At 43.5% G+C, this 22,716-nt stretch overlaps 2 protein-coding genes across 2 annotated transcripts in view; one reads left to right on the top strand and one right to left on the bottom strand.

Moving 5' to 3' along the window:
• The window catches only part of Nphs2 (NPHS2 stomatin family member, podocin), a 17,801-nt gene extending 13,017 nt beyond the window's left edge, over positions 1-4,784 (bottom strand). Inside the window, exons 1-2 of the mRNA XM_021198745.1 lie at positions 4,443-4,784; positions 2,419-2,522 (exon numbers count right to left, since the gene is read on the bottom strand). Of these exons, the coding sequence (XP_021054404.1) occupies positions 2,419-2,522; positions 4,443-4,722 (384 nt within the window). The 5' untranslated portion in view covers positions 4,723-4,784. The remainder of the gene's footprint in view (positions 1-2,418; positions 2,523-4,442) is intronic.
• Positions 4,785-11,665: 6,881 nt separating this feature from the next.
• The window catches only part of Tdrd5 (tudor domain containing 5), a 49,357-nt gene continuing 38,306 nt past the window's right edge, over positions 11,666-22,716 (top strand). The window contains exons 1-6 of the mRNA XM_021198828.2: positions 11,666-11,715; positions 12,294-12,529; positions 13,071-13,463; positions 14,218-14,411; positions 21,265-21,348; positions 22,398-22,454. Coding sequence (XP_021054487.1) covers positions 12,298-12,529; positions 13,071-13,463; positions 14,218-14,411; positions 21,265-21,348; positions 22,398-22,454 — 960 coding nt within the window. The 5' untranslated portion in view covers positions 11,666-11,715; positions 12,294-12,297. The remainder of the gene's footprint in view (positions 11,716-12,293; positions 12,530-13,070; positions 13,464-14,217; positions 14,412-21,264; positions 21,349-22,397; positions 22,455-22,716) is intronic.

Below are 22,716 nucleotides of genomic sequence, written 5' to 3'. Positions count from 1 at the left end.
TGTGTGTGTGTGTGAATAAGTGTGGATGTGGAAGCCACAGGACAAAGGACAACTCTGGTGTGTGTGTATGTGTGTGTGTGTGTGTGTGTGTGTGTGAATAAGTGTGGATGTGGAAGCCATAGGACAAAGGACAACTCTGGCTATTCTTATTCCGTCACCATCCATTTTGTTTTTAATAGTTTCTCATTGGCCTGGAGCTCACCAAGCTAGGCTAGATGAAGAAGTCACCTGCCTTCATGTCCGTGCTGGCTAGTTTTTTATCTATTCGATATAAGCCAGGGTCATTTGGGAAAAGGAAACTTCCACTGAGGAAATGTCCTTAGTGTATTGGCCTATATACAAACCTGTGGGACATTTTCTTGACTGATGATGTGGGAGGGCCCAGCTCACTGTGGGCAGTGTTACTCATGGACTGGTGGTTTCAGGAGCTATAAGAAAGCAGACTGAGCAAGCTACAGGAGCAAGCCAATAAGCAGCACCCCTCCAAGGTCTCTGCCTCGGCTCCTGCCTCCAAGTTCCTGCTCTGTTGGGAGGACTGTCCTGACTGCCTTCACAGATGCACTGTGATGTGGAAGCCCAGGCCAGACTAAGCTCTCTCCTCCCAGCTTGCTTTGGCTCATGATGTCTCATCATAGCATTAGAAACCCCAACTAGGACACCTTCCTAGTGCTAGAGAGAAGTAGAGGTGTGCACTAGGGTGCCTGGTTTTGTTTGTTTGTCTGTTTTAGTATGGGCTCTGTGCAGCAATCTCAGTCTACACACTTGGGTAGTAGGTACTTCAGTAGGTACTTCAACTGACCTCTTGCAGCAGCCCCCCAAGTTGGATTTTAAACATCCTAAAATGAACAAACATAGTACATCCTATCAGTATAGAATAAAGACCAGATACCATGTGAAAAATTCAATCGGGAAGAAAAAAAAAAGTCATGTGACTCAAGTCAGTGCAGTCTAGTAGGGAAAGTAGGGGAAGGGGGTTGTCAAAGCCACTGGCTGCTGTGAGGACTATGAGCAACAGCAGCCCCAACTGCATCTGTGTCCGGCTGGAACCTCACTCTTCCCTAGCAGCTTTAGCTGATGTAGAACGATGAAGGGTGGGCGTGCTGGGGCCCAATTGTCTCTGCCCAGTATGGCAGTCCTATGAGTATGGCAGTCCTATGAGTATGGCAGTCCTATGAGGGAAACTTTGCTTTAGGATTCCCTTTTAATTAGGGCGTGGCTATTTTTTTAATTGACTCTATGAAGGTTACTTTATTTATTTTTTGTCCTTTTTTAATTAGATATTTTCTTTATTTACATTTCAAATGTTATCCTCTGTCCTAGTTTCCCCTCCAAAAATCTCCTATCCCCTCCTCCTGCTCCCCAACCCACCCACTCCTGCTTTCTGGCCCTGGCATTCCCCTACACTGGGGCATAGAACCTTCACAGAACCAAGGGCCTCTCCTCCCATTGATGACCAACTAGGCCATCATCTGCTACATATATAGCTAGAGCCATGAGTCCCACCATGTGTATTCTTTGATTTGTGGTTTAGTCCCAGGGAGCTCTGGGGATACTGGTTAGTTCATAATGTTGTTCCTCCTGTGGGGCTGCAAACCCCTTCAGCTCCTTGGGTACTTTCTCTAGCTCCTTCATTGGGGACCCTGTGCTCCATCCAATGGCTGGCTGTGAGCATCCACTTCAGGCATGGCTATTTAAGAGCTGTATCACACACGTCTAGGGATCTTTCCAATGCTTCCACTTCTATCCCAAGTGTCATTAAAGAAATCCCCTGATGATTCTTGTTCTCTAGTCTCTCAATCCCTTGGGCTTCTAATCTCAGCCTGTGCTTCCTGAGCAGACCCAGGTCTTCATTCACTACTGGGATTAGTATATAAAACACTTGTGGACCAAAGATATTTGTCTTCCTGGTCTGTAGAAGCTTCCTGAGACGGTTACCTGTAGTGTCAAAGTAGATAATCCGATCCAAGATGCTCTTGTGTCATTGAGCATGGATAAACCAAGAAGCTTCTGAAGGCTCTATCAGTCTAACAGGGATTGTGTATGTGTGTGTGTGTGTGTGTGTGTGTGTGTGTGTGTATGTGTGTTCCCTTACACATAGACAAAGACAAACAAAAAGACACACACACACACACACACACACACACACGATTTGCTAACATATTGTCTAGCCATGACAGAAGACATATACCAACATTCTGCCTGTGGGAAATGTAAAAGTGAAAGCAGAGAGTACCTAGAAGCAGGGCAGGGAATGGCAGGTTGGCAGAATGAAAAAGGCTTCATGGTTACATTGAGCCTGGTCTTGAAGGAAGAAGCACTCTCTTGGAAGCTAGGTAAGTGTCAATCACAGACTGACAATGGCATGGTTTGGTCTGTAAGAGACAACAGAAAACCTCATGGGTTCATGTAGGAACTCACCTTTATGCAGAACCAGATGGAAAAGGGGAACGTCATGATGATGAAGATCAGGGAGGCGAGGACAAGAAGCCACTCGCAGGCCCCTAATCCAGAGGGCTTGATGCCTAGGAAACAATGGCATTGAGATGTCATATGTACTGAGCAGCGTTTGTCAGCCTAGTGCTTAGTGTTAGTCAGAGCTGTCTGGAGACATGTCTGGAAAAATTGGAATGAGCCAGGCATCCAAATGATCAGTTCCCAGGTCTGGAGTATTGTCTGTGTGGGCCAATTGGAGGTGTAATAAACTGGACAGGCAAGGGGAACTGGGGGACTGGAAGGCCAGGGAAACCAGTTGGTCCCAGTTCTAGTTCCACTTACTTCAAAAGTCCATGGATGACTTTTAGGCATGGCTCAGAACCTTTGAAAAACCCAATTTCCTCACCTATCTAATGGAATGCTGACTGATTGCACTCATGATAGCTAGCTCATGAGCTGTATCTGATACATCAGTTCAAGGGTGAAATGGAATATTCATTTAAAGACGCCAGCTCAGGCTTGACATGTCTGAGTTTTTACTGTGTGAAGTGTCTACAAGTTCCTGGTACTGCCTGCCATGTCTGACTTTCTTCCTTTAGTTTCTTTATTTAATGGATTAAGGTGTTCTGCAGTCTTTGGAAGTCACCTATTTAGCATAATATTAGGCTGTATCTGTAAAAAGATGACACGGAACTGGGGTGCTTCACATCCATGATGCTTTGATCCAATACCAGACTCTTCAGAGAGCATCTAGGATCTCAGGGCTGGGTTGGGACAGTTAAGGTGACCCACCGTTTGGATTGGGAACCTGCTTTTCTATCTTTCTAGCATTAACAAGACTATCGTGTAAGCTGCCCCACCACCCCCTACTATTAATCCCATTCCTCTGGTAAGTTCTGCCAATGCAAGCAAGCTATTTAATTTCTCAAAGCATCTTCTCTCATCTGTGATATGTAACTAAAAAACTCAAAAACAACACTCAGTGTGTGCCTGCTAAATAGAAAGGGCTACACAAATGGGGCTCCCTCCCTTGCCTACTTCCCTGCTGTGATCTGGTACATACCAACCTGCATTTCTATAGCATTGAACCCAATGGCCTCTCTTAAGGACCAGAGGGGTATCCGGCAAAAAGCAAGAGCTGCAGGATGCATTTAAACTGCAGGTGTCCACAAACAGTAGCTGTCTATGATCCAACATATATTGCATTGCTGGTAATTAGGAAATGTTAACTCTCTGTGTAGCCACCAGATGGCAGCACAATGTGCTGTCCCTTACTTTCCTCAAACAGCTGCTAGCCTTTAATTTGGGCATAGTGACTTTGTTCTTACATTTGTTATGAAAAGGTCTGGAGGTAGATACACTTTTCCCCATAAGCATATGGCACCCACAGATGTAAAGGTTGACACCTTCCTTCCTATCCTCTACTGTGATACAAGAGTGTTCTTTTTTTAGCTTGCAAGGATTTAGCTGAGATTGTGCAAAAGTGCGTTGGAAGGCTTATTTTATTCCCACGTTTACCCTATGAAGTGGCTAGGCTCAAATTTAAACTCAGGTCTGGCTCTTTGACTTGGCTTTGCTGCCTTTGAGGTTTTGTTGGGTTGGTCCGGGGAAGTCATTTCGAAGAAAGGTTAAAATAGTCTTAGACTTAAGACTGATGGGCGAGGACAAGGGAAGGGGAGGCACAAGGTTGATGCTCAGAGCCATCATATAAAGTGCTGTGTCTACAAGTCCATGACCATAATCACATGTTGATTGGATCCACCTAGACAACTCTCTCTTCCAACCTAATTGGTGGCTAGGGACAAAGTATTAGCCGATGTTGCTATTTATATTTCATCTGATGCACTTTGGTCTCCATCACTAAGTAGTAACTGCGTAACTCACGCCTTCTCCTCCCCCCACGGCCCTACCCCAAGCCCCGAACTCATCTGTCTGGCAACTCGCTGCACTTGTCTGACATCTCTCGTCTACCCTCCATACCTTCTTCTCATCGGATCTACCTTCCATACCTTCCTCTGGTCGCTCGCTCTCCAGCAGCGCCACCACTTCCGTGCCCTCCTCACCAGGGCCCCGAACCTCGTCCACGTCCACTACAGTGGCGGTGGCGGCCGGAGCTCGGGTCTCCCCTCGGGTCTCCGTCCGCCCGGCGCTCTGCCGCTCTGCCCCAGCATCCGGGCGCGCGCGGCCTCTGCTGCCCCTCCCAGCTTTTGCCTTCTTGTCATCCCTAGACGAGGACCTGCCACTTCTCCCGTGGGCCTCTCGGGAAGAGCTCCGCGCCCTGCTGTCCATTCTCAATGCAGCGGGTGCGACCCCGGAGCCAGCTGCTGGCAGAATCGCAGTCCCAGCTTTCTGAGCGGCTGGGGAGCGACCCCAGGACCCTAAGGACCTTGCTGGCTGGAGGGAGGTGCGGAGGGCGGGGCCTGAGGTGGCCATGCCCACACATAACCCAACTGCTGTTCCTTCTTGGGTCTGAATGGTGCCAGCAGACCCCTAAAACAGACAGGATGCAATGCTCTCAGAGGACCTGAATGGGAGATTCCGGGTGCACTGGCACCTGGTTGCTTTGAGAAAGACCACAGCAGGCTCTGCTTAGGTAGCTAATAGTGTGTGAGACAGAACTCGCGGCACTAGGGGATCTGCTGTCTGTGTTTAGAAAGGCTCGCTTTTCTTCCCCAGGTCCTGTTCTCGTGCTTTCTTGAAAGCTGGAGTTCAGGGTTTCCAAAGTTCACCCGCCAAGCTGCTTCCAGTTGCAAACCCAGGGGCTACCTCACCCTTCTCTGGGGGAACTTGACGTGTCCTTGGGTTTCTCTTGTATTCCACTGTTTCTGTTTGAAACAGAAGTGTCTAGATAACTTTTAAAGCATGGTTCACAATTTTACTCCAATAGTTGGAGTCCAGGGTGATAGGTTCATTTACACTTTAGTTTCGATATTGATTTCATACATGCCTCCTTTCCTCTCAAAAAACCGTATTTCATCACTTTAGTGATGAAAGCCTGAAATAAATTGATCTTGAGAACTACTGTTTTCTCTCATGTGTTCTAGATAGCCAAGGGAATACAATAAAAATTTAGTAATCAAGTAACTTGAAAATACAATTCTGACCCTGAGTTTTAATTTTTTTAAAAAAAATTCTTTTATGTATGGGTGTTTTGACTGCACATATGTTTGTGTACCTTGTGCATACCTGGTGCCTATAGAGGCCATGGGACATCAGATCCCTTGGAACCAAAGTTACAGACCGCTGTGGGGATGCTGGGAGTCAAACCTTGGTCCTCTGGAACAGCAACTGTGCGCTTAACTGCTGAGCCATCTATCCAGCTCTTGACACTGAGTCTGTCATAAGCTGCATGAGAGGGCAACCATTTAAGAAGTCTGGTTCAGTTAATACTTCCCATCCAGAACAGCACACTGAGGAAAGTTCTGGAGCTGCCTTTCAGTTCTTTCACAGAGAGAAAAGAACTATGATTTTTCTTCTCCATATCTAAAGCAACAGAAGCACCTGCTTACACGTTGGTTGGGTTACAGATGATGAAAGGCATCTGAAAGAAATGCAAGAAGGTCCGTGATAAAATGCCCAGTTCAGCATTCCAGGAGGTGGAGGAGCCATAGGGTAGCAGGGAGCTGGCAGCCTCCTCTGTGACTACAATGTTTTCCTTCAGATGCCTTTATAATTGAAAATGCTGCTCATACCTTTGTTGAGGTGATTCTATACACTCATAAGCTTTTACTACCTCAGTCCTTGTTTGGGTTTGTTGAGAGTGACGTCTGTAAGAATAGGGCAAATAGGAGGAGGGACTCACTGTTGACTTGTGTGCAAGATGAAAGAGCCAGGGAGATTTTAAGATGTTGTACTCATTCCCGTTTAGTGCCTTCAAATATGATGTCCATAAAAAGAAGTAGACATATAACTATGCGGATTATTCCATTCATGGAACATAGTTTATTGGCGTTAGATCAAAGTTCAAATGTTACCATTTGGGACCTGGCAGCTATACAGTTGTGCTAAGTCCGACTTTCCCAATTTTCAGATGTCAGGTTGACCAGCTAAGGGAGAGAAGCAGAGTCCAGGGAAGTGAGGCTGATGAAAGTTGATCCAAGACTTTGGAATGGGATGGTGTGGATTTAGAAAATATTTCAGAGGAAAGAAAGGCGATTTTCTGGATCTACCTTAAGCACCTACTTACAACAACTTGGTTCCATTGTGAATGACAGCAGCAGCCTGGCAATCTCTTGATATTATGGAACGTAGTAAAAGTTTTGACAGACTCAGTGAGCTGAGCCTCAGTTGCAGCTTCTCTGAAAGACCCACCTTCCAGAAGATGGTTGGTTAATTCACTACTGGAGCTGACTTCCTCTTTTTTGATTCAGTGCAGTTGGGTAGAGTCTGAGAGTCTGTTTTATTTTTTGAGTCAGAATTTTTCTGTGTAGCCTTGTTCTGTTCTGGAACTCACTCTGTAGACCAGGCTGGCCTTGAACTCATAGATCTGCCTGCCTCTGCCTCCCAACTGCTGGGATGAAAGTTGTGTACTACCACTGACTGACTGAGACTCTGCGTTTTTAATTTTTTCTGGGTGAGCAAGAGGCAGAATGCCTTCTATTTAGTGAATGGTGGAGGAAATGGTAGAAAACCAAGTCTGAAGTGCGCTGTTAATTCAGAAACTGGGCTGTAAAGGAGAAGCAGGAAAGGGATACAGACCAAGGGAAGAGGTTTGTTTTGTTTTGTTTTCTCTCCTACCTGGCTTGCTATCCCTTTCTATGCAAGATAAAATGAATCAGAACATACGCTTATGTTATAGAATCTATAAAGAGATGGAAACACAGAAATAATAACTGAAGAGTAATCTGCTCACAGTCTTACAAGTGCTACGGGCCTGGGAAACAGACCCCTTATTCCAACACACGTACACACAGAGACCTGAAGGAAAGATGTGGAGAAGCTAGTGCAGAGACCTGGGCTGAAGCTGAGGTTTATATATAAAAAATTACATTTTTAATGGGGACTTAAGCAAAGTTGTCTTCCAGTGGTGGGATAATAGTGGGTTAACATATCTAAGATGGATGTCAAAGTCTTGGGTAACTGTCAACAACACTTGAATCTAATGGCTAAAACTGGGAATTAATGTTCAAAGCCTTGGAAAGTAGGAATAATGTATATAGATTCTATCATGGGCTTCAACCAACCATTCCTTTACTATGCTCTTCAACATGTTCTCTGAGGCTATTATAGCTCTGTTGGGAACAAACAAAAGAAACTTATTCTAAGCACTACCATTTCCTTTTTAGACTCCATGCAATCATAAGGAGAAACTAAATTCAAGGTCCCAGGCCCAAGGGGAGTCGGGGACTTCACGATAGTTGAACAGCTTCTATTATAAGGAGAGAGTTCAGACATTACAGGGATAACTTGTAAGGGAACAGTTATCTGAATCCAGACATATCAAAGACAACTTCTCCATCTTGCTGGCAGGGTCAAACTAATTGCATGTTCCCAGGCCTAGGAACCAGGTCCCATTCTGATTGATGAAAACTCTCTTGCTCAACCCCTTATGTCAAAATATGATTGGACAGTGCTACAGCCCACCCTGCTCCTCCTTGTTTTGTGGTTTTAGCCTTTAAATATCCAATGTAGCATTTCTTCAGGGTCCTGGTTCAACTCCGGAGTCTGTTTGGCCCTGATCAATCCATTATCAGCTTGATTACATCTTTGTCGTCTGCATTGACCTGGTATTTGAGTTATGTTGGGTTTAAGTGGACCCCACAACAGCTCAGGGTCCTGAGCTTGCTTAGTATGCACAAAGGCCCTGGGCTTATCCCCAACACTGTCAGAAAGTTCCAGAAACTCTTACTGCCCTTCCTCCTAAGGCAAGAATGTGTGTAGGAGCAGCTGCAATTGGGATTCACTCCCAGATTGCAAGCCAGTTGGTGCTGTGAGGAGACCAGGTGGAGGCTGTTCATTACCAGACAACAAAAAGACCATTGGCCATCATGACAGGGAAAACAAGTGCTCCTGACCTACAGGGTTCTCTGGTGAAATGTGGGGCCCGAGGGATGAACTCCACAAACAACCCACTTAGACTTTTGAGTAGTCGCAACAAAACCAAACCAGCAAAGCACAGGCCTTATGGTTTGAGAATAGAGACTCCTGTCCTGTCCTGTCCTGTCCTGTCCTGTCCTGTCCTGTCCTGAATCCTACAAAGAATTATACTACGCACTAAATCCAGATTCCAGATCCCTTAAATGACTTCCAAGATTGAAACATTCCATCCTGCAGCAATGCTCTTTAAACAGGCAGGTAAACAACCCCAGAAGCTTCAAGACCTGAAACTAACCAGATTCCCTAGGCCCCTCCCTGGCAGAGAAAGCAGTAAAGGCTGAGAGTCCCTCTAACTAAGCCAAGCTGACTGAAGGAAGCAGAAATCAGCAGAGCTGCCTGGGAGAGGTTTAGATCAAAGGAGTCACTTTAAAAGAACCGGTTCCAACTCGGTTCTTTTAGCTGCCTGTAGGCTGGGTGTTGTGTTCCAGGTTCCCAGCTTTTGTGAGGTATCACCCATGTTGGGTGGGCTTCGGTGATGCAGCTGGCTGTCTGGGGAGCCTTTTCTGTTCTTTTAAGTAGCCCCAATAAAACTCATTGGTTCTTGGGTGGTAACTATACTATGTCTGTGATGGGATTCCTATGGGAGTGTCAATATGTGTGGCATCTCCCTAGAAAAAGTTTTGTCACACAATGATGGCAAACCTTCATCTCTGACTTTCCTTAAAAGACTTTGAGATCTCTTATGGACAGATCTTCTAGAGAAAATAAAAATACTCAAACTTTGCAGTGACCACTGTTTGTCAACTCCAAAATTAACAATTGCATTCACTGTATGCCATCACTGTTTTAAGCTTATATGGCTTAGGAGATAAGTGACATTTTGGTCCAGGTTCACCTTTGCATAGGGCTAGTGGGACTGAATTTATCATCTACTTATGAGTCTTAGTTACCAAGTGACTTGTTGGAATAAGTAATTTTAGCAGTGGATGGAATTCCTGTGTTGCCATATTTGAATGTTGAGTAAGGAATCTTTTTGTGATAGGAAACTTCAAGTGGTGTGGAGAAAGAATCCCTGGAGATCTGCAGAGGTATCAAGGTGTCACAACAGAAGGGGACCGAGGAGACCTGCAGAGATATCGAGGTATCACCACAACGGAAAGGGACCAAGGAGATGGTTCCCATGCTGGTCCCAGTTACAGCTCTTCCCGAATAGAGGATGCTACTCCTTAATGAAGCGACACCATACTGTGCGTGCTCTCTCTTCTCTGTCCCCTCTCTCCAGTAATGTTCTTAAAATTCAAACTTTGTTTCTTACTACCTGTTACGGTTTGTCAACTCCACACAACCTAGAATTGTGTAGGAAGAGAATCTCAAGGATTGGCTACATCAGGTTGGCCTGTGGGATACTTTACTAATTTGGTGAGTTAAGCTGATGACCCATCTTGAATGTGAACGTCACCACCTCCTTTTTTGTGAGCCCTGGGTCATATAAAAGAAAATGAGTTGGTCACTAAGCATGCATGTATTTTCTCTCTGCTCCGGGCTGCAGATGTTACAGGCTGCATAAGGTTCCTTCCTTGACTTCCCCAGTGATCAATTGTAACTTGGAATTGTGAGCTAAAATAAACCCCTTTTACCATGGTTGTTTTTGTCAGGGTATTTTATCACAACAACAGAAATAAAACTAGAATATTATTCATCAATTCTTCTATTGCAGCCTGTATCAAACACTGTAATCTGTCCATAGTAGAAGCAGGAGAATCTCATCAAGTTTGAGGACAGCCTGAAAATAGGGAAAAAGTTAACTTTCTCAGTAGGAATAAAATACAGTTAACCTATACAGACTCCTTGGTGCTAGGCGTATTACCTTGGTTATCACAGATCACTGGGTATGAGAATCTGAAGTGATATCCTTTTTAAGGGAGTCATCCAGTGTGCTATTTCCTGAAAACATTTTAACTCCACTCTCTTAATGTTGGCTTGCCAACGGAAAAAGATTCAGCTGGGTAGGTTTTACTCGAATGGCAGTCTAATTTACACTGTTTTAGAGATAGCTGTTCATACCTAAAATCTCCATTCCTTTTTTCCTAGGCTTTGTGTAAGAAGGGATTTTTGTTTTAGTTAGTTCTGAGAACTCAGTGGGCCCTTAAAAATATGAAGACATGTTCCTTCTAAAACTTGTCATTGAAATGCTGCAATATTTGGGTCCACTTTTCATTTTAGGATGTTTTTGTCTGTTACTCTACTTACCAGCTACAACTGCTCTACTATAAACCGAGCATATCAATCCTTTCTAGTTTTAGTTTTTTAGAGATTCTTTAATATTCCTCATTCATTGATGGAACATTTTGTTTTCTTGGAATATTCACTTATGGGTTTTAGGCAGAAGAATGTGCTTAGGGATCCCGCCCCCTTTATGCAACCCCCCAGTCTCCAGCTGGGTTTTTCCTCTCTCCACCTCCAGAGCGCTAGGCTCAACAGGTGTACATCACCCCAACTAGTTTCCGGCTCTTAAGTTGAATCCCTTGAGTATCTTTTAGGTTGTCCATTTAAGAGTGCATATAGTTAAGAGAAAGGTAATCATATCCTGCATTTCTACTTGCTAGTTTTTGAGGACTCCTGTCAATCTAGTTTACTCTACAAATCCAACAAACATATCCAAATGAAATTATCCTCCATAGTCTCCCACTTCTCTTCTTTCCATTGCTCCTGGGATGTTCTTCATTCCAAAAGTCCGTCCATCCATCCATTCAGCAGTAATTCTCAAGAATCAGACTCGCTCTTAATTTTTCCCCCCCAAATAAGCGCAGACCTACGGGGGCGAGGAGGGTACCAGCCCTGGCTCAGCGGAATCCGCAGGTGCCTCCGCCGCGGTCCCCGCCTCCCGCAGGTGCCCGGGGGCGGGGTGGGGCGGCGCCGCAGGGCGTAGGTGGAGGGTGGTCCAGCGGCACCTGCGTCTTCCCGCGGCTTCGGGAGGAGGTAGGCGCGGCGGGTTGCAGCGCCGTCTCAGAGGGGGAGCCGGGCCTCGGCCTCACCCGCATCCTCACGGCGGGTCTCAGCTAACCGTCACACCGGCCGCGCCCCCTCGCGTGGAACGTGGCGCACGGGACCGGACGGCCCGCAGTGCGCAGGCGCGCGAGACCCTCGCCGGCTCGGGTTCTCCGCGGCCCTCCCAGAACGTCCCGGATTTGCGGCGCGCAACGGCAGCGCGGGTGCGAGGGAGCGAGGCGGACGAGCCGCAGCCAGGTAGTGGCGGGCCGCAGAGGGATGCGCTACCGTGGTCCTCAGCACGATTCAGGTCACGGGAAGAACACGGGGCGGACGGGAGGACCGGCTGAGGGAGGGAGGGGACCCCCCTCCCTTCCCAAGTCAAGCGAGGCGACCCGGCGGGCGGCCTGCGATCGGCTCACGCTTCTCCAGGTCGCTCCTGCACCGCGACCCGCTGAGAGATTCCATCTGATACTTAGCAGCAGTGGAGAATGACACCCTTTAAGGAGCTTAAGATTATCCTTGAAGCATCCTTATTAGCCCGGGCCACTTGGGACTTAATACCAGCCCCAAGGATTGGGAGGGCTCATCCCTAAAAGCTGAGTTTTGGAGTTTGTAGTGAGTGTGGCCTGAGGGCTTGTGCTGCACGAGCCTTGGAACACTCAGGGTACTGCTTCAAGCCTTATCCCTGTAAAACTCACATCTGAGTTTTTATATTCCAAGGCTGGTCGTTAAAGGGGTTTTGTTTGTTTGTTTGCTTGGTTGCTTTTGGGTTTTGTTCTGTCATGGTTTAACCACTTGATCTCAAGAGCATTTTTCCCCCTTAAATCCTGTAGCACGATGTCTGAACAAGAGCGTATACAGGACTGTCTGAGGAAAGAGATAAGGTCCCTTCTTATTTCCACTAAAGATGGTTTGACTCCACAACAGTTGGAAAAGGAGTACCTTTTGATGGTTGGCAACCATCTACCCCTCCGAATCCTTGGATATCGGTCCACTATGGAACTGGTGTTGGACATGCCCGATGTGGTTAGTGTCTGCCCCTGTGGGGATGGTACCGTAATATTGAAAGGTAGGTTTAAGACTTTGGAAGGTCTGTGTGAGCCTTTATAGTTAAAACGTACCACTTGGTACAGAATTGTTCTAGCTCTACAGTTATCCTGTATCCCAGGGCGAAGAATCTTAACTGGGGTGGTGGTCAGGGGTACCTTTGCGGTTGTTGGGGAAGTGAGAGCAAAGGAAAACCAAAACAAGTCTCCCAAATTCCCATTCTCCTGAAGAGTGGACATTCACAAAACTGTACTTGCACGGTTTCAGATTACTGATTTTTAAGTTCCTAATTCTCATTTTCAATTTCATTAAGGACAAGTAGTGACACTTCCAGACACTGATTAGCAGTAATAGAACATCTTTCAGCTGATAGAGGAGTTGGGAAGCACTTGTTGGTCAGAATGTCAGAAATGATGGACCCAGGAGCGCGTTGTGTTACTCTACCTACATACACGGCTCGTTGGAGAGTTAAAAATTTGCCCGTGTAATTGCAGATACAAAGGGTAAATGGAGTATGTGTTTTACCTGAAAGTGATTTCTCCGCCACCCCCATATCTTCTTAGCCATTCCAGATGAATCCACCAAAGGAATAGCAAGTTTAGTTGCAAAGCAGAGAAGGAGCCATAAGGTCCGAAACTCCGTGCCAAGGGGAAGACCCAGCATCTGCTCCGGCCGGGTGCCTTACCGAGGAAGGGTGCCCCCCATTCTTCCAGCCGTAGTGAAGAGTGAGTTGAAAGACCTTTTGGCATTGTCTCCTGTTCTCCTTTCTGACTTTGAAAAGGCATTTGCCAGGCGTTTTGGACGATCATTTCAGTATATGCAGTATGGATTCCTCTCTATGTTTGAAGTGCTGAATGCAGCTTCGGATGTCATTTCTGTAGAGCAGACCAGAGCAGGTTCTCTGTTGACACTAAAAAAGAGTGTATCAGAGGACAAGCAGAGAGGATGGCCACCAGGTAAGCTCATCAGCATTCATAATTGTGTCGCGCCCACAAACTCTCGAAAATGTGGTTACCTAAACAAGACCCTGCACGTCAGCCTGGTGGGGACATCTCAGAAGGCTTCATCTACGCCAAGGTGAACAGCTGCCGGCAGTTAATGGCTGCAGAGAGAAAATTAGTCTTTTCTAGGGATGAATCCTGTGATGAGTTTTCTAGTTCCAAGTAGTCATGTTTCCCATCCACGGCTCATTTCCCATAGCTTCTGATATCTCTGAATTGGTATATTGGTATATTTAGTAAACTCGACGTTGGGGTAAAGAAAACACTAGACTGTGTTGATTTTTAGGGTACTATGGACCACAGTTCCCAATAGAGAACATACGTTTTAGGACTGTGTCCCTTGGAGCATTTCTCCCTTGCTTTTCCTTACATCTACTATGAGAAGTGTATCTCTATGCAAACTGCCTGGTTGGGCACTCTTTGGTCTTTAAAATGAAATGCAGTTTTTAAGGGTTTTGCCTATAAATTGCTACTTCCCAGTTATATTCAGTTGATTTTTATATAGAGTTTTAGAGAGCAACAATCTTTTCAGTAACATGGTTTCTTAGTATTTTTTTAATGAATGACTAATCACTTACATAGTATATAAGTTTTATTGAATATATACATTTCCCCTTCTAAACTGAGGGCAGTTAGTATACAGTAGTCTTTTTCTATGAAACCTCTGAGAAATTGCTATTCACTGTTTTTTCTTCTCTCTTAACAAAAGGTAAAGTTTTTACTCAGCCATTTAGAATGAAACAACAGGGGTCATATTCTACAGGATTCCCAGTAATGAAGGCACGCTTTTTACAACCCATTTCAAATATGGAGCCCCCCAAACAAGTACTGAGCATGGAGAAGATCCCCATGTTTAATTCAGTGGAGGTGTCAAGGCTGAACCACACTGAAAAATTAAACCAGGTAAGGTGCCCAAGTTCAGGGATAGAGAAATACCAAAAATATGCTTTATTTTTATTTTATTATTAAATATTTTCTTTATTTACATTTCAAATGTTATCCCCTTTCCTAGTTTCCCCTCCAAAAGCTCCCTACCCTTCCCCCTCCCCCTGCTTAACCCACCCACTCCCGCTTCCTGGCCCTAGCATTCCCCTATACTGGAGCATAGAACCTTCACAGGACCAAGGACCTCTCCTCCCATTGATGACCAACTAGGCCATCCTCTGCTACATATGCAGCTAGAGCCATGTGTTTTCTTTGGTTGGTGGTTTAGTCCCTGGGAGCTCTGGGGGTACTGGTTAGTTCATATTGTTGTTCCTCCTATGGGGCTGCAAACCCCTTCACCTCCTTGGGTCCTTTCTCTAGCTCCTTCATTGGGGATCCTGTGCTCAGTCCAATGGATGGCTGTGACCATCCACTTCTGTATTTGTCAGGCACTGGCAGAGCCTCTCAGGAGACAGCTATATCAGGTTCCTGTCAGCAAGCTCTTGGCATCCACAATAGTGTCTGGTTATGGTGGTTGTTTATGGGATGGATCCCTAGGTGGGGCAGTCTCTGGATGGTTATTCCTTCAGTCTCTGCTTCACACTTTGTTTCTGTAACTCCTTCCAATGGGTATTTTGATGCCCTTTCTAAGAAGGATCAAAGAATCTACACTTTGGTCTTCCTTTTTGAGTTTCATGTGTTTTGTGAATTGTATCTTGGGTATTCCAAGTTTCTGAACTAATATCCACTTATTGGTGAGTGCATATCATGTGTGTTCTTTTGTGACTGGGTTACCTCACTCAGGGTAATATCCTCCAGATCCATCCATTTGTCTAAGAATTTCATAAATTGTTTTTAATAGCTGTGTAATATTCCATTGTGTAAATATACCACATTTTCTGTATCCATTCCTCTGTTGAGTGACATCTGGGTTCTTGCCAGCTTCTGGCTATTATAAATAAGGCTGCTATGAATGTATTGGAGCATGTGTCCTTATTACATATTGGAGCATCTTCTTGGCATATGCCCAGAAAATATGCTTTCTAGTTGAGCAGTGTTATGACTTGGATCTGATGGGAAAGCTGACCTTGGAACAGTTGAAACCTGAGGCTGAAGAGGCTGTTAAAGGCACTGGTTGCTCTTGCAGAGGACCTGGGCTCAATTCTAAGCATGTGGTGACTCACAGTCCTCTGTAACTCCAATTCCAGGGGATCTGCTGTCCTCTTCTGTCCTCTGCTGGCACCAGGTTACAGACATATGTGCAAACACTCACCTATCTACATAAAATAATAAACACAAATGTTTCTTTTTAACCATTCATTGACTGTAGATATGACTAAACCTCTCGTCTGGTTATAGTGATTTAGGGAGTGGTGAGAGGTGGCAGGTTTATCAGCTACATGGCTCCTGGTAGTTTTTGGCAGATACCTTCTTGTCTGTACCTCCACTTCCAGCATCTTTTTAGAATTATGTTATTTGATTTTATGCTGGAGAATATATCAAATAACCATGTTAGGTATCTTGGTTTTTTGTTTTTTGTTTGTTTGTTTGTTTTTTAGTACAGGATAGAGTTTATTCAGGGCATGGGGAGTGGAGTTAAAGGGGATAGTAGAGGCAGAGAAAGAGAGTAGAGGAGTAGAGGCCAGCCATGTGTATGGGGGGAGGGAATTGGGGAAAAGGGGAAGGGTGAGGGGACAGAGCAGGAAGAAGAAGGCAAGAGAGGAACAAGAGTAAGAGAACAAGAAGTTAGGTATCTTTTTATGTACATAGTTGCCATTTGAATATTGTCTTTGATGCAGACATTCTTCCCAGGTTTATGGTTTGAGGCTAATTTTTCTTTTAGATTTATTTATTTTATTCTGTGTGCACGAGTGCTTTACTGTATGTATAGATGTGTACCATGTGCATGCCTGGTGGTTTTGGAGGCCAGAAGAGGGCATCAGGTCCCCTGCAACTGGAGTTAACAAATGGTTGTGAGCCAGCAGGTAGATGCTGGGAAATGGACATGGGTCTTCTGCAAGAGCAGATACTCTGAACCTTTTCTCCAGGCCCACCTTTTCTCGTCTTAATCTTATCTTCTGTAAAGTTGAAGTCCTTGATTCTGGCAATCTACTTCTCTCAGTTTCTCATATGGTTCCTGGTTACCTAATAGATTTTTGTTCAGTGCAAAATAATAAAACTTTCTTCTATATTTTTTTCTAGAATTTTTGAGATTTAGGTTATATAGTTAAACCTATGACCAGTTCATATGACTTTTCGTATAATATGCCAGGTATGAACTGAAGTTTTCTGAGTAAGGGCAGCAGTAACTACAATGCTGTCCGTGGGATAGGCATCCCTTCCGAGTTGAGTGGACTGCTTCAGCCCCCTCGGGATTTTCATCACTATCACTTTGTACTAGCTTGGAATTATAAAGTTAAGTCCTACAGTCTTGTTCTTATTTATAATCGTTTTGGCTGTTCTACATTTTTGCATTTCCATATGTATTTTACTGTATGTAAATCTGCTGATTACTTTTTATCAAAACTAAGTCTCATGATTTCGATTAGAATTGCATTGGAGATATCATAGATGAGTTTGAGAAAAAATCATTCTCTTATAATAAGTCCCAGAACTCAAGAAAATAGCATGTCTCTTCATTATTTTCATTTTTCAATTCTCTAACAGTGCACAGTAGTTTCCAGTGTATGAGGCTCGCACGTACATTTTATTAAACTTACTCCTCACTCTTTTCATATTTTTATTGTATTAGAGATATTTTTAAAATTAATCATTGTTAATATACAACCTGTGTCTTAGAACCTTGAGTCAAGGCTCTTAGTAAACTTGGTTTGACTAGTCCCATCGTTCTGCAGCTGGTCCTTAGGGGTGATGGGTTTTCTTAAAGTTCATGATGACAGTTTTGCTTCTTTTAATCTACCTATGCCTTTTCTCCCCTCGCACCTGGGCTGGGCTCTCTAACCTGTCTTGTTCCTGCCACTAGGGTGTGTTTGTGTTCAGTCTTTCCGCAGTTCTCTGATACATGCATTGACTTTTTGTTATTGTTTTGACACAGGGTTTCTCTGTGTAGCCTTGGCTGTCTTGAAACTCACTCTTTAGACCAGGCTGGCCTCTGAGCCAGAGATCTGCCTGCCTCTGCCTCCCAAGTGCTAGGATTAAAGGTGTGCAGTGCCACACCAGCTTGCTGTGCCTGTCTTACACATGTGGATTTTCCATACTGACTTGGGGAGACTCATCCTTAACCCTACTTTCTGAGAACTTTGCCACAGCTGAATGCTATTTGGCATGTTTTCCCCTCCACTTGTTGAGACGATTACAAAACTTTAAAAGTCACATTTTAAAAAATGTGACCACACATTACTAGATGACTCCTACTTGGTTACATGTAGTGTCCTTCTTACATGTTACTGAGTTCCTCTTCTAATTTGTTAAAGACTCTTGTCTTTATGCTCATGGTATGTGGTTCTATAGTTTTCCTATAATGCCTTGATTCTGGAGTAGCATGTAGGCCTCAAGACATGAGAAAACTTGACTATTTTTATTATAAAAGTTTGTATAGCGTTGTATTGATCTTTTAAAAAATAAAAACATTTCCACCAAGATAATTCCAGATCCAATCTGTTGCGCTAATAAATTTGTGAATTAAAGTGGATATTTAATTCCTTGAACAGATGTAAAGGTATTTTGTCTTCCTTTAAAGAGGTAAATCAGGCTTTGTCCTTTTCCTCTAGCTCAGCATATATTGGAAAAAAGTTCAAAGTGTTTATTAGTCAGTTTTGAGGTCTATATGGTAATATTCTCTCTTATACATAGGTACGCATGCACACACCCACGAACGAGAGGATATACATACAAACACATCCCACCCCAGTCTTGTTAAAAAGATCCAGCTTTGGGGCTTTGTTGGTTTTTCTTCTTTGTTATTTCCTGTTTACTTTGGATTGGTTTCTTTGTCTCTTTTTTAATTTTTAATTTTTAGTTTGTATGTATGTTTTGCCTGCATGTGTATATGTGCACCACAGACATGCTTGATGCTGGGGAGGAATCCAAAGAGGAAAAGGGGGTGCAGATCCCCTGGAACCGTGTGAGCCTCCATGTGGGTGCTGGGAGCTGAGCCCAGCACCCTGCAAGAAGCAGCAAGTGCTCATTATCAGTGGCTCTCCAGCCCTGGTTCTGTCTTAAGCTTGGTAATTGATTCTGCTCCTTTCCCAATTAAAACATTTATGGCCGTGGCTTTTTTCTAATACTGCCTTAATAACTTTTATGTATTTTTGTTCTCCCACCCCACCCCGTGGTATGTTTTCTGATTCTGTTATGGTTTCTGTTTTGTTTCATGTTTAGTGCTGTTTAATTTTTAAACAATCTCAGGGATTTTTTTCCAGAAATTATTTCTGTTGTACTTTAATTCCATTATGATCAGAAAACTTAGGGTTCATTTCTTACAAAATTAACGAGACTTACTATATATAGCTCTATGCTTATTTTGGTAGATGTTTTATAATTCCAAAGAAGGCATTACTATCTTTGAGCAGAGTTTTCTGTGCTGTCTAAGTCAATTTAACTCCCGTCATTCAGAATTTCTAAGGTCTCCCTGACTTCTAACTTTTCCATGAATTACTGAAGGAGGGGTATTGAAATCTTCAAGCACCACTGTGGACTTGTCTTCTTTATCTTTCAGTGTGGTCACTTTTTTCTTTTGGTCATCGTGAGCCTCTTCTGGCTGCACACACGTGTAGCGCTCCCACAGGACTCACAAGCCAGTCTGCCTGTCATGGTAGCTGACTTGTTCCTTTACCTATGTTGTACAAGTTTCAGGAAGTCTGGAAGTGTTTGTCCTCATTTTGCTTCCCTTCCCTTCTAGAATTACAAAGGGGTCTTGCTGGGTTTTTGTTTTATTTCACAGGTATTTTATTTCCATTGTTTTGTTAGTCTTCTTTTTAAACCCAACCACCCACCCACACCCATCGTGTTTCATTTTGAGTATTTTCTCTGGCTGCCTTCAGAGTCCCTGATCTTTTATATTATAGCTGTTTAGCAGTCAGCCTTGTAAACTTTCATTGCCAAGTTTAACAGTTACTTGGATAGTTACAGTAGCTGCTGTGGAGTGAATTGCTATATATTCCCCCCAGAATGCTTACCTTAAAGCTCTCTTTTAAAGATAAGGCCTTCAGGAGATAGAGCTTGATGAAATCTTGAAAGTGCTGGTCCATCCATCCTTTGTCCCTTCCTTTCTTCACAGTCAGTCAAGTTTTCACTGAGTGTTTCCACCACAGAAACACTCTGATCTGGGTTCATCCTGAAAGGCTGGGCTGAAAGGGAAAAGACGGCGGGAGAAATAACCAGGCCTTGACAAGAATTCCTGATCAAAGCCCAAAGTTTAATGAAGTACCAGGTTTATATGGCATGGGAAAAACCCTTCCCCCTAACCCCCATTTTGGGGCTGCAGTACAGGAGCAAACAGTAGGCAGTCTTCAGGAGATGCTGTCTCTGTAGAATCTAGGCGCCTATTGGCAGGGAACAGCGTCTGCCCCGAGGCTATTGTTTAGCAGGACAGTGGCAGGTGTAAACAAGGTACCAGCCTGGCAGGAAATCACCCAGGTGGTGTAGAACAGTGGCTGCAAAGGTCTGGGAGGCTCCAACACTTCACCACAGGAATCACAGGGAATGATTTGTGACAATCATCTTTACCTGCTGAGCCACTTGCTAGCCCTTTTTTTATTTCTCTTGGCATTTCTTCTGCTAGACAATCCAGAGACTAACCTGTGTATCTATTTTTGTAGCTAAGCTGATCAACATGTTTAGTAAATCTTTGTTTTTAAAGTCAGAAAAGATTAGCATGAGCTGTTGTTACCCAGAGTGTTACATGGTCTCTTGATTGTTTACCCTTCAAGTCTAATTATCTGTCATCAGAATATAGTTCTGATACTGCGAGTCCAGCCACAAGTCTCTGCTATGTGTGTAACCAAGGGAAACTCCTTTGCGTGGAGGTTAGGATATTTTATAATACAACTTCCATCTATCAATGCAGGTTTTTCTACTGATGCCACTTGGCAAACAGTGTGTGTGTGTGTGTGTGTGTGTGTGTGTAGACCTGGGGTTGATGATGGGTATCTACCTCAATGACTCTCCACTTCCCAAATTCAGGTTCTCAAATATCTGCCCACCCTCCTCCTCTCCTGTGCTTTCAGGAGAGAAGTTTGCTTCCAAATTCCCAGAGCACAGAACTGATAGTGACTCTGCCACTGGCCCTTCCCCCTCATGTCTTTCATCCTTTGCTTATATTACATAAAGGAGCTTTCCCCTACTGCTCTTTTTAAAGGCCATTCATTTCACTTGCACTCACACCCCTTCCTCCCTTTCAGGCATTCGGCAGTCACTAAGTATTTAGTAATACTAAGTAACTTTAGAATATGAATGGCAAGTATCCTTTCTGTACAAAGGTATCCAACTAACTGGAGACTGTAGAACCTATTATAGATACTGCTGTGTATCGGAATATTCCTCAGTGTCTATAGTTTCATACAAATTTCATATTTGATACAATATAAAATGTCTCAGTGCTACTTAAATTATTTAATTACTTACCTATGTGTATACATATACTATGTGTATATACATACTCTTTGTTGTCTATGTGTGAGTATATTCCTGGGAATGCAGATGAACACAGCGGTTAAAGGCTGGGAACTGAACTAAGGTCCTCTGCAAGAGCAGTAAATACTCTTAACCACTGAGCAGAATTTGACACATTTGGCTGAAATATATTTCGTTTTATACTTGCTTACATTTATCTTTGGCTTTTAAGAGATTTGACTTTTTCTTTTATTCACAGTTGGAGAGCACATTCAAATCAGTAATTGCACAAATTGGACCTGGAGGGACTGTTCATCCAGACCTAAAGCGCAAGATAAAATTTGTAAGTATTTTCCCTTTCTTGGAAGCAAAAATAATTGATTTTTCACATGTGGTTTAATTTAATTGCCTGCAATGATTATTAGTTTTGTGTTTATATCTCATTGTTTCTAAGATATTGGTATATGAACACTAATTTTTGTATAAAATATAATAAATGTATACTAAAATTTTGGTGTGAAATTGTTTAGAAAATGGTTCTTCCAATAAATATTCCTTTCTCTCTTTTTCTTTCCTTGCCCAACAAATCATTGTTCACAAACAGTTAAAGATCTTTCCAGTTCAATTTTCTGTCCTGCAAATGTAATGCACGTGGTTAGTGTAGCCCAAAATATTACTGTTCCATGTTTCAATTAGGAGGATCTGTGAGGAATTAAAGTTTGAGTTGCTTTGGACCTTGGCTATTTAAAAAAAAAAAAAAAAAAAAAAAAAACCTGCAGTGTAGTCTCTTGAACATTTATGTAATACGGTTGCCATCAGAGGCACTGAACATTTGATTGTTGAAGTTACTTCATTACCCTTTGAGAGAATCGAACAAATGGACACTTCCGTACATAGCTTTACTCCCAGCCACATTTTAAATGATAACAGTTTTACATTAGCTGCTTTTTTTATATCCTGGTTTACACATTTGTACCTGCTTTACTGTTTTGTACTATTAGCATATGGTTGTTGTGTAAGTGGACCAGTGTAATCTGCCTTGAGGATTTGGTCCTGATCTGAGTTAGGAAATGTCAGCATAGTTCCTCTGCCCTGAATTCTCCCACCTTAGGTGCTGTGACTTGGGTGGGAGACAGGCGAAAACCCACACACTCAGGCAGCAAAACCCGATACACTGGGGCAGCCTTCTCTTGCTGTTTTTGAAACTTGAACAAGTGTCTGACAATTGTTTGTTCGAGGATATTGTTCACAATACAGCACCAAAAATAGAGGAAATGTATTCATTGATAAACAAAAAATTGATAAAAATAAAAGTATTCATTCGTTAAACTAAGGATTATCATGTGGCTCTTAATCTTTCAATTATATCTTTGTTTCATTTCTGTTGATTAGGTCGTGTCTAAGTTTCCACAAGGTTTGTTTATTTCTAAACTTCTTGGAGAATTTGAGGTAGGTGTTTTCTTACTCTTTGCATTGCTTATTTTTCTTTTGCTACACAAATTTTGCCATTACTACTGGATCTGATAGTCTGTGCTATTAACACTTCAACCACCTTGTTTTTCGGTTTAGTGGCTTTTTCTTTATTATGATAAGGTTAGTTAAGAATATAGCTAGTGGGCCAGGTGAGGTGGCACACACCTTTAATCCCAGCACTCGGGAGGCAGAGGCAGGCGGATTTCTGAGTTCAAGGCCAGCCTGGTCTACAAAGTAA

This window comes from Mus pahari, chromosome 5 (assembly GCF_900095145.1).
Source record: "Mus pahari chromosome 5, PAHARI_EIJ_v1.1, whole genome shotgun sequence".
In the NCBI taxonomy this organism is placed as follows: domain Eukaryota; kingdom Metazoa; phylum Chordata; class Mammalia; order Rodentia; family Muridae; genus Mus; species Mus pahari.
This window is presented reverse-complemented; position numbering and strand designations above follow the sequence as displayed.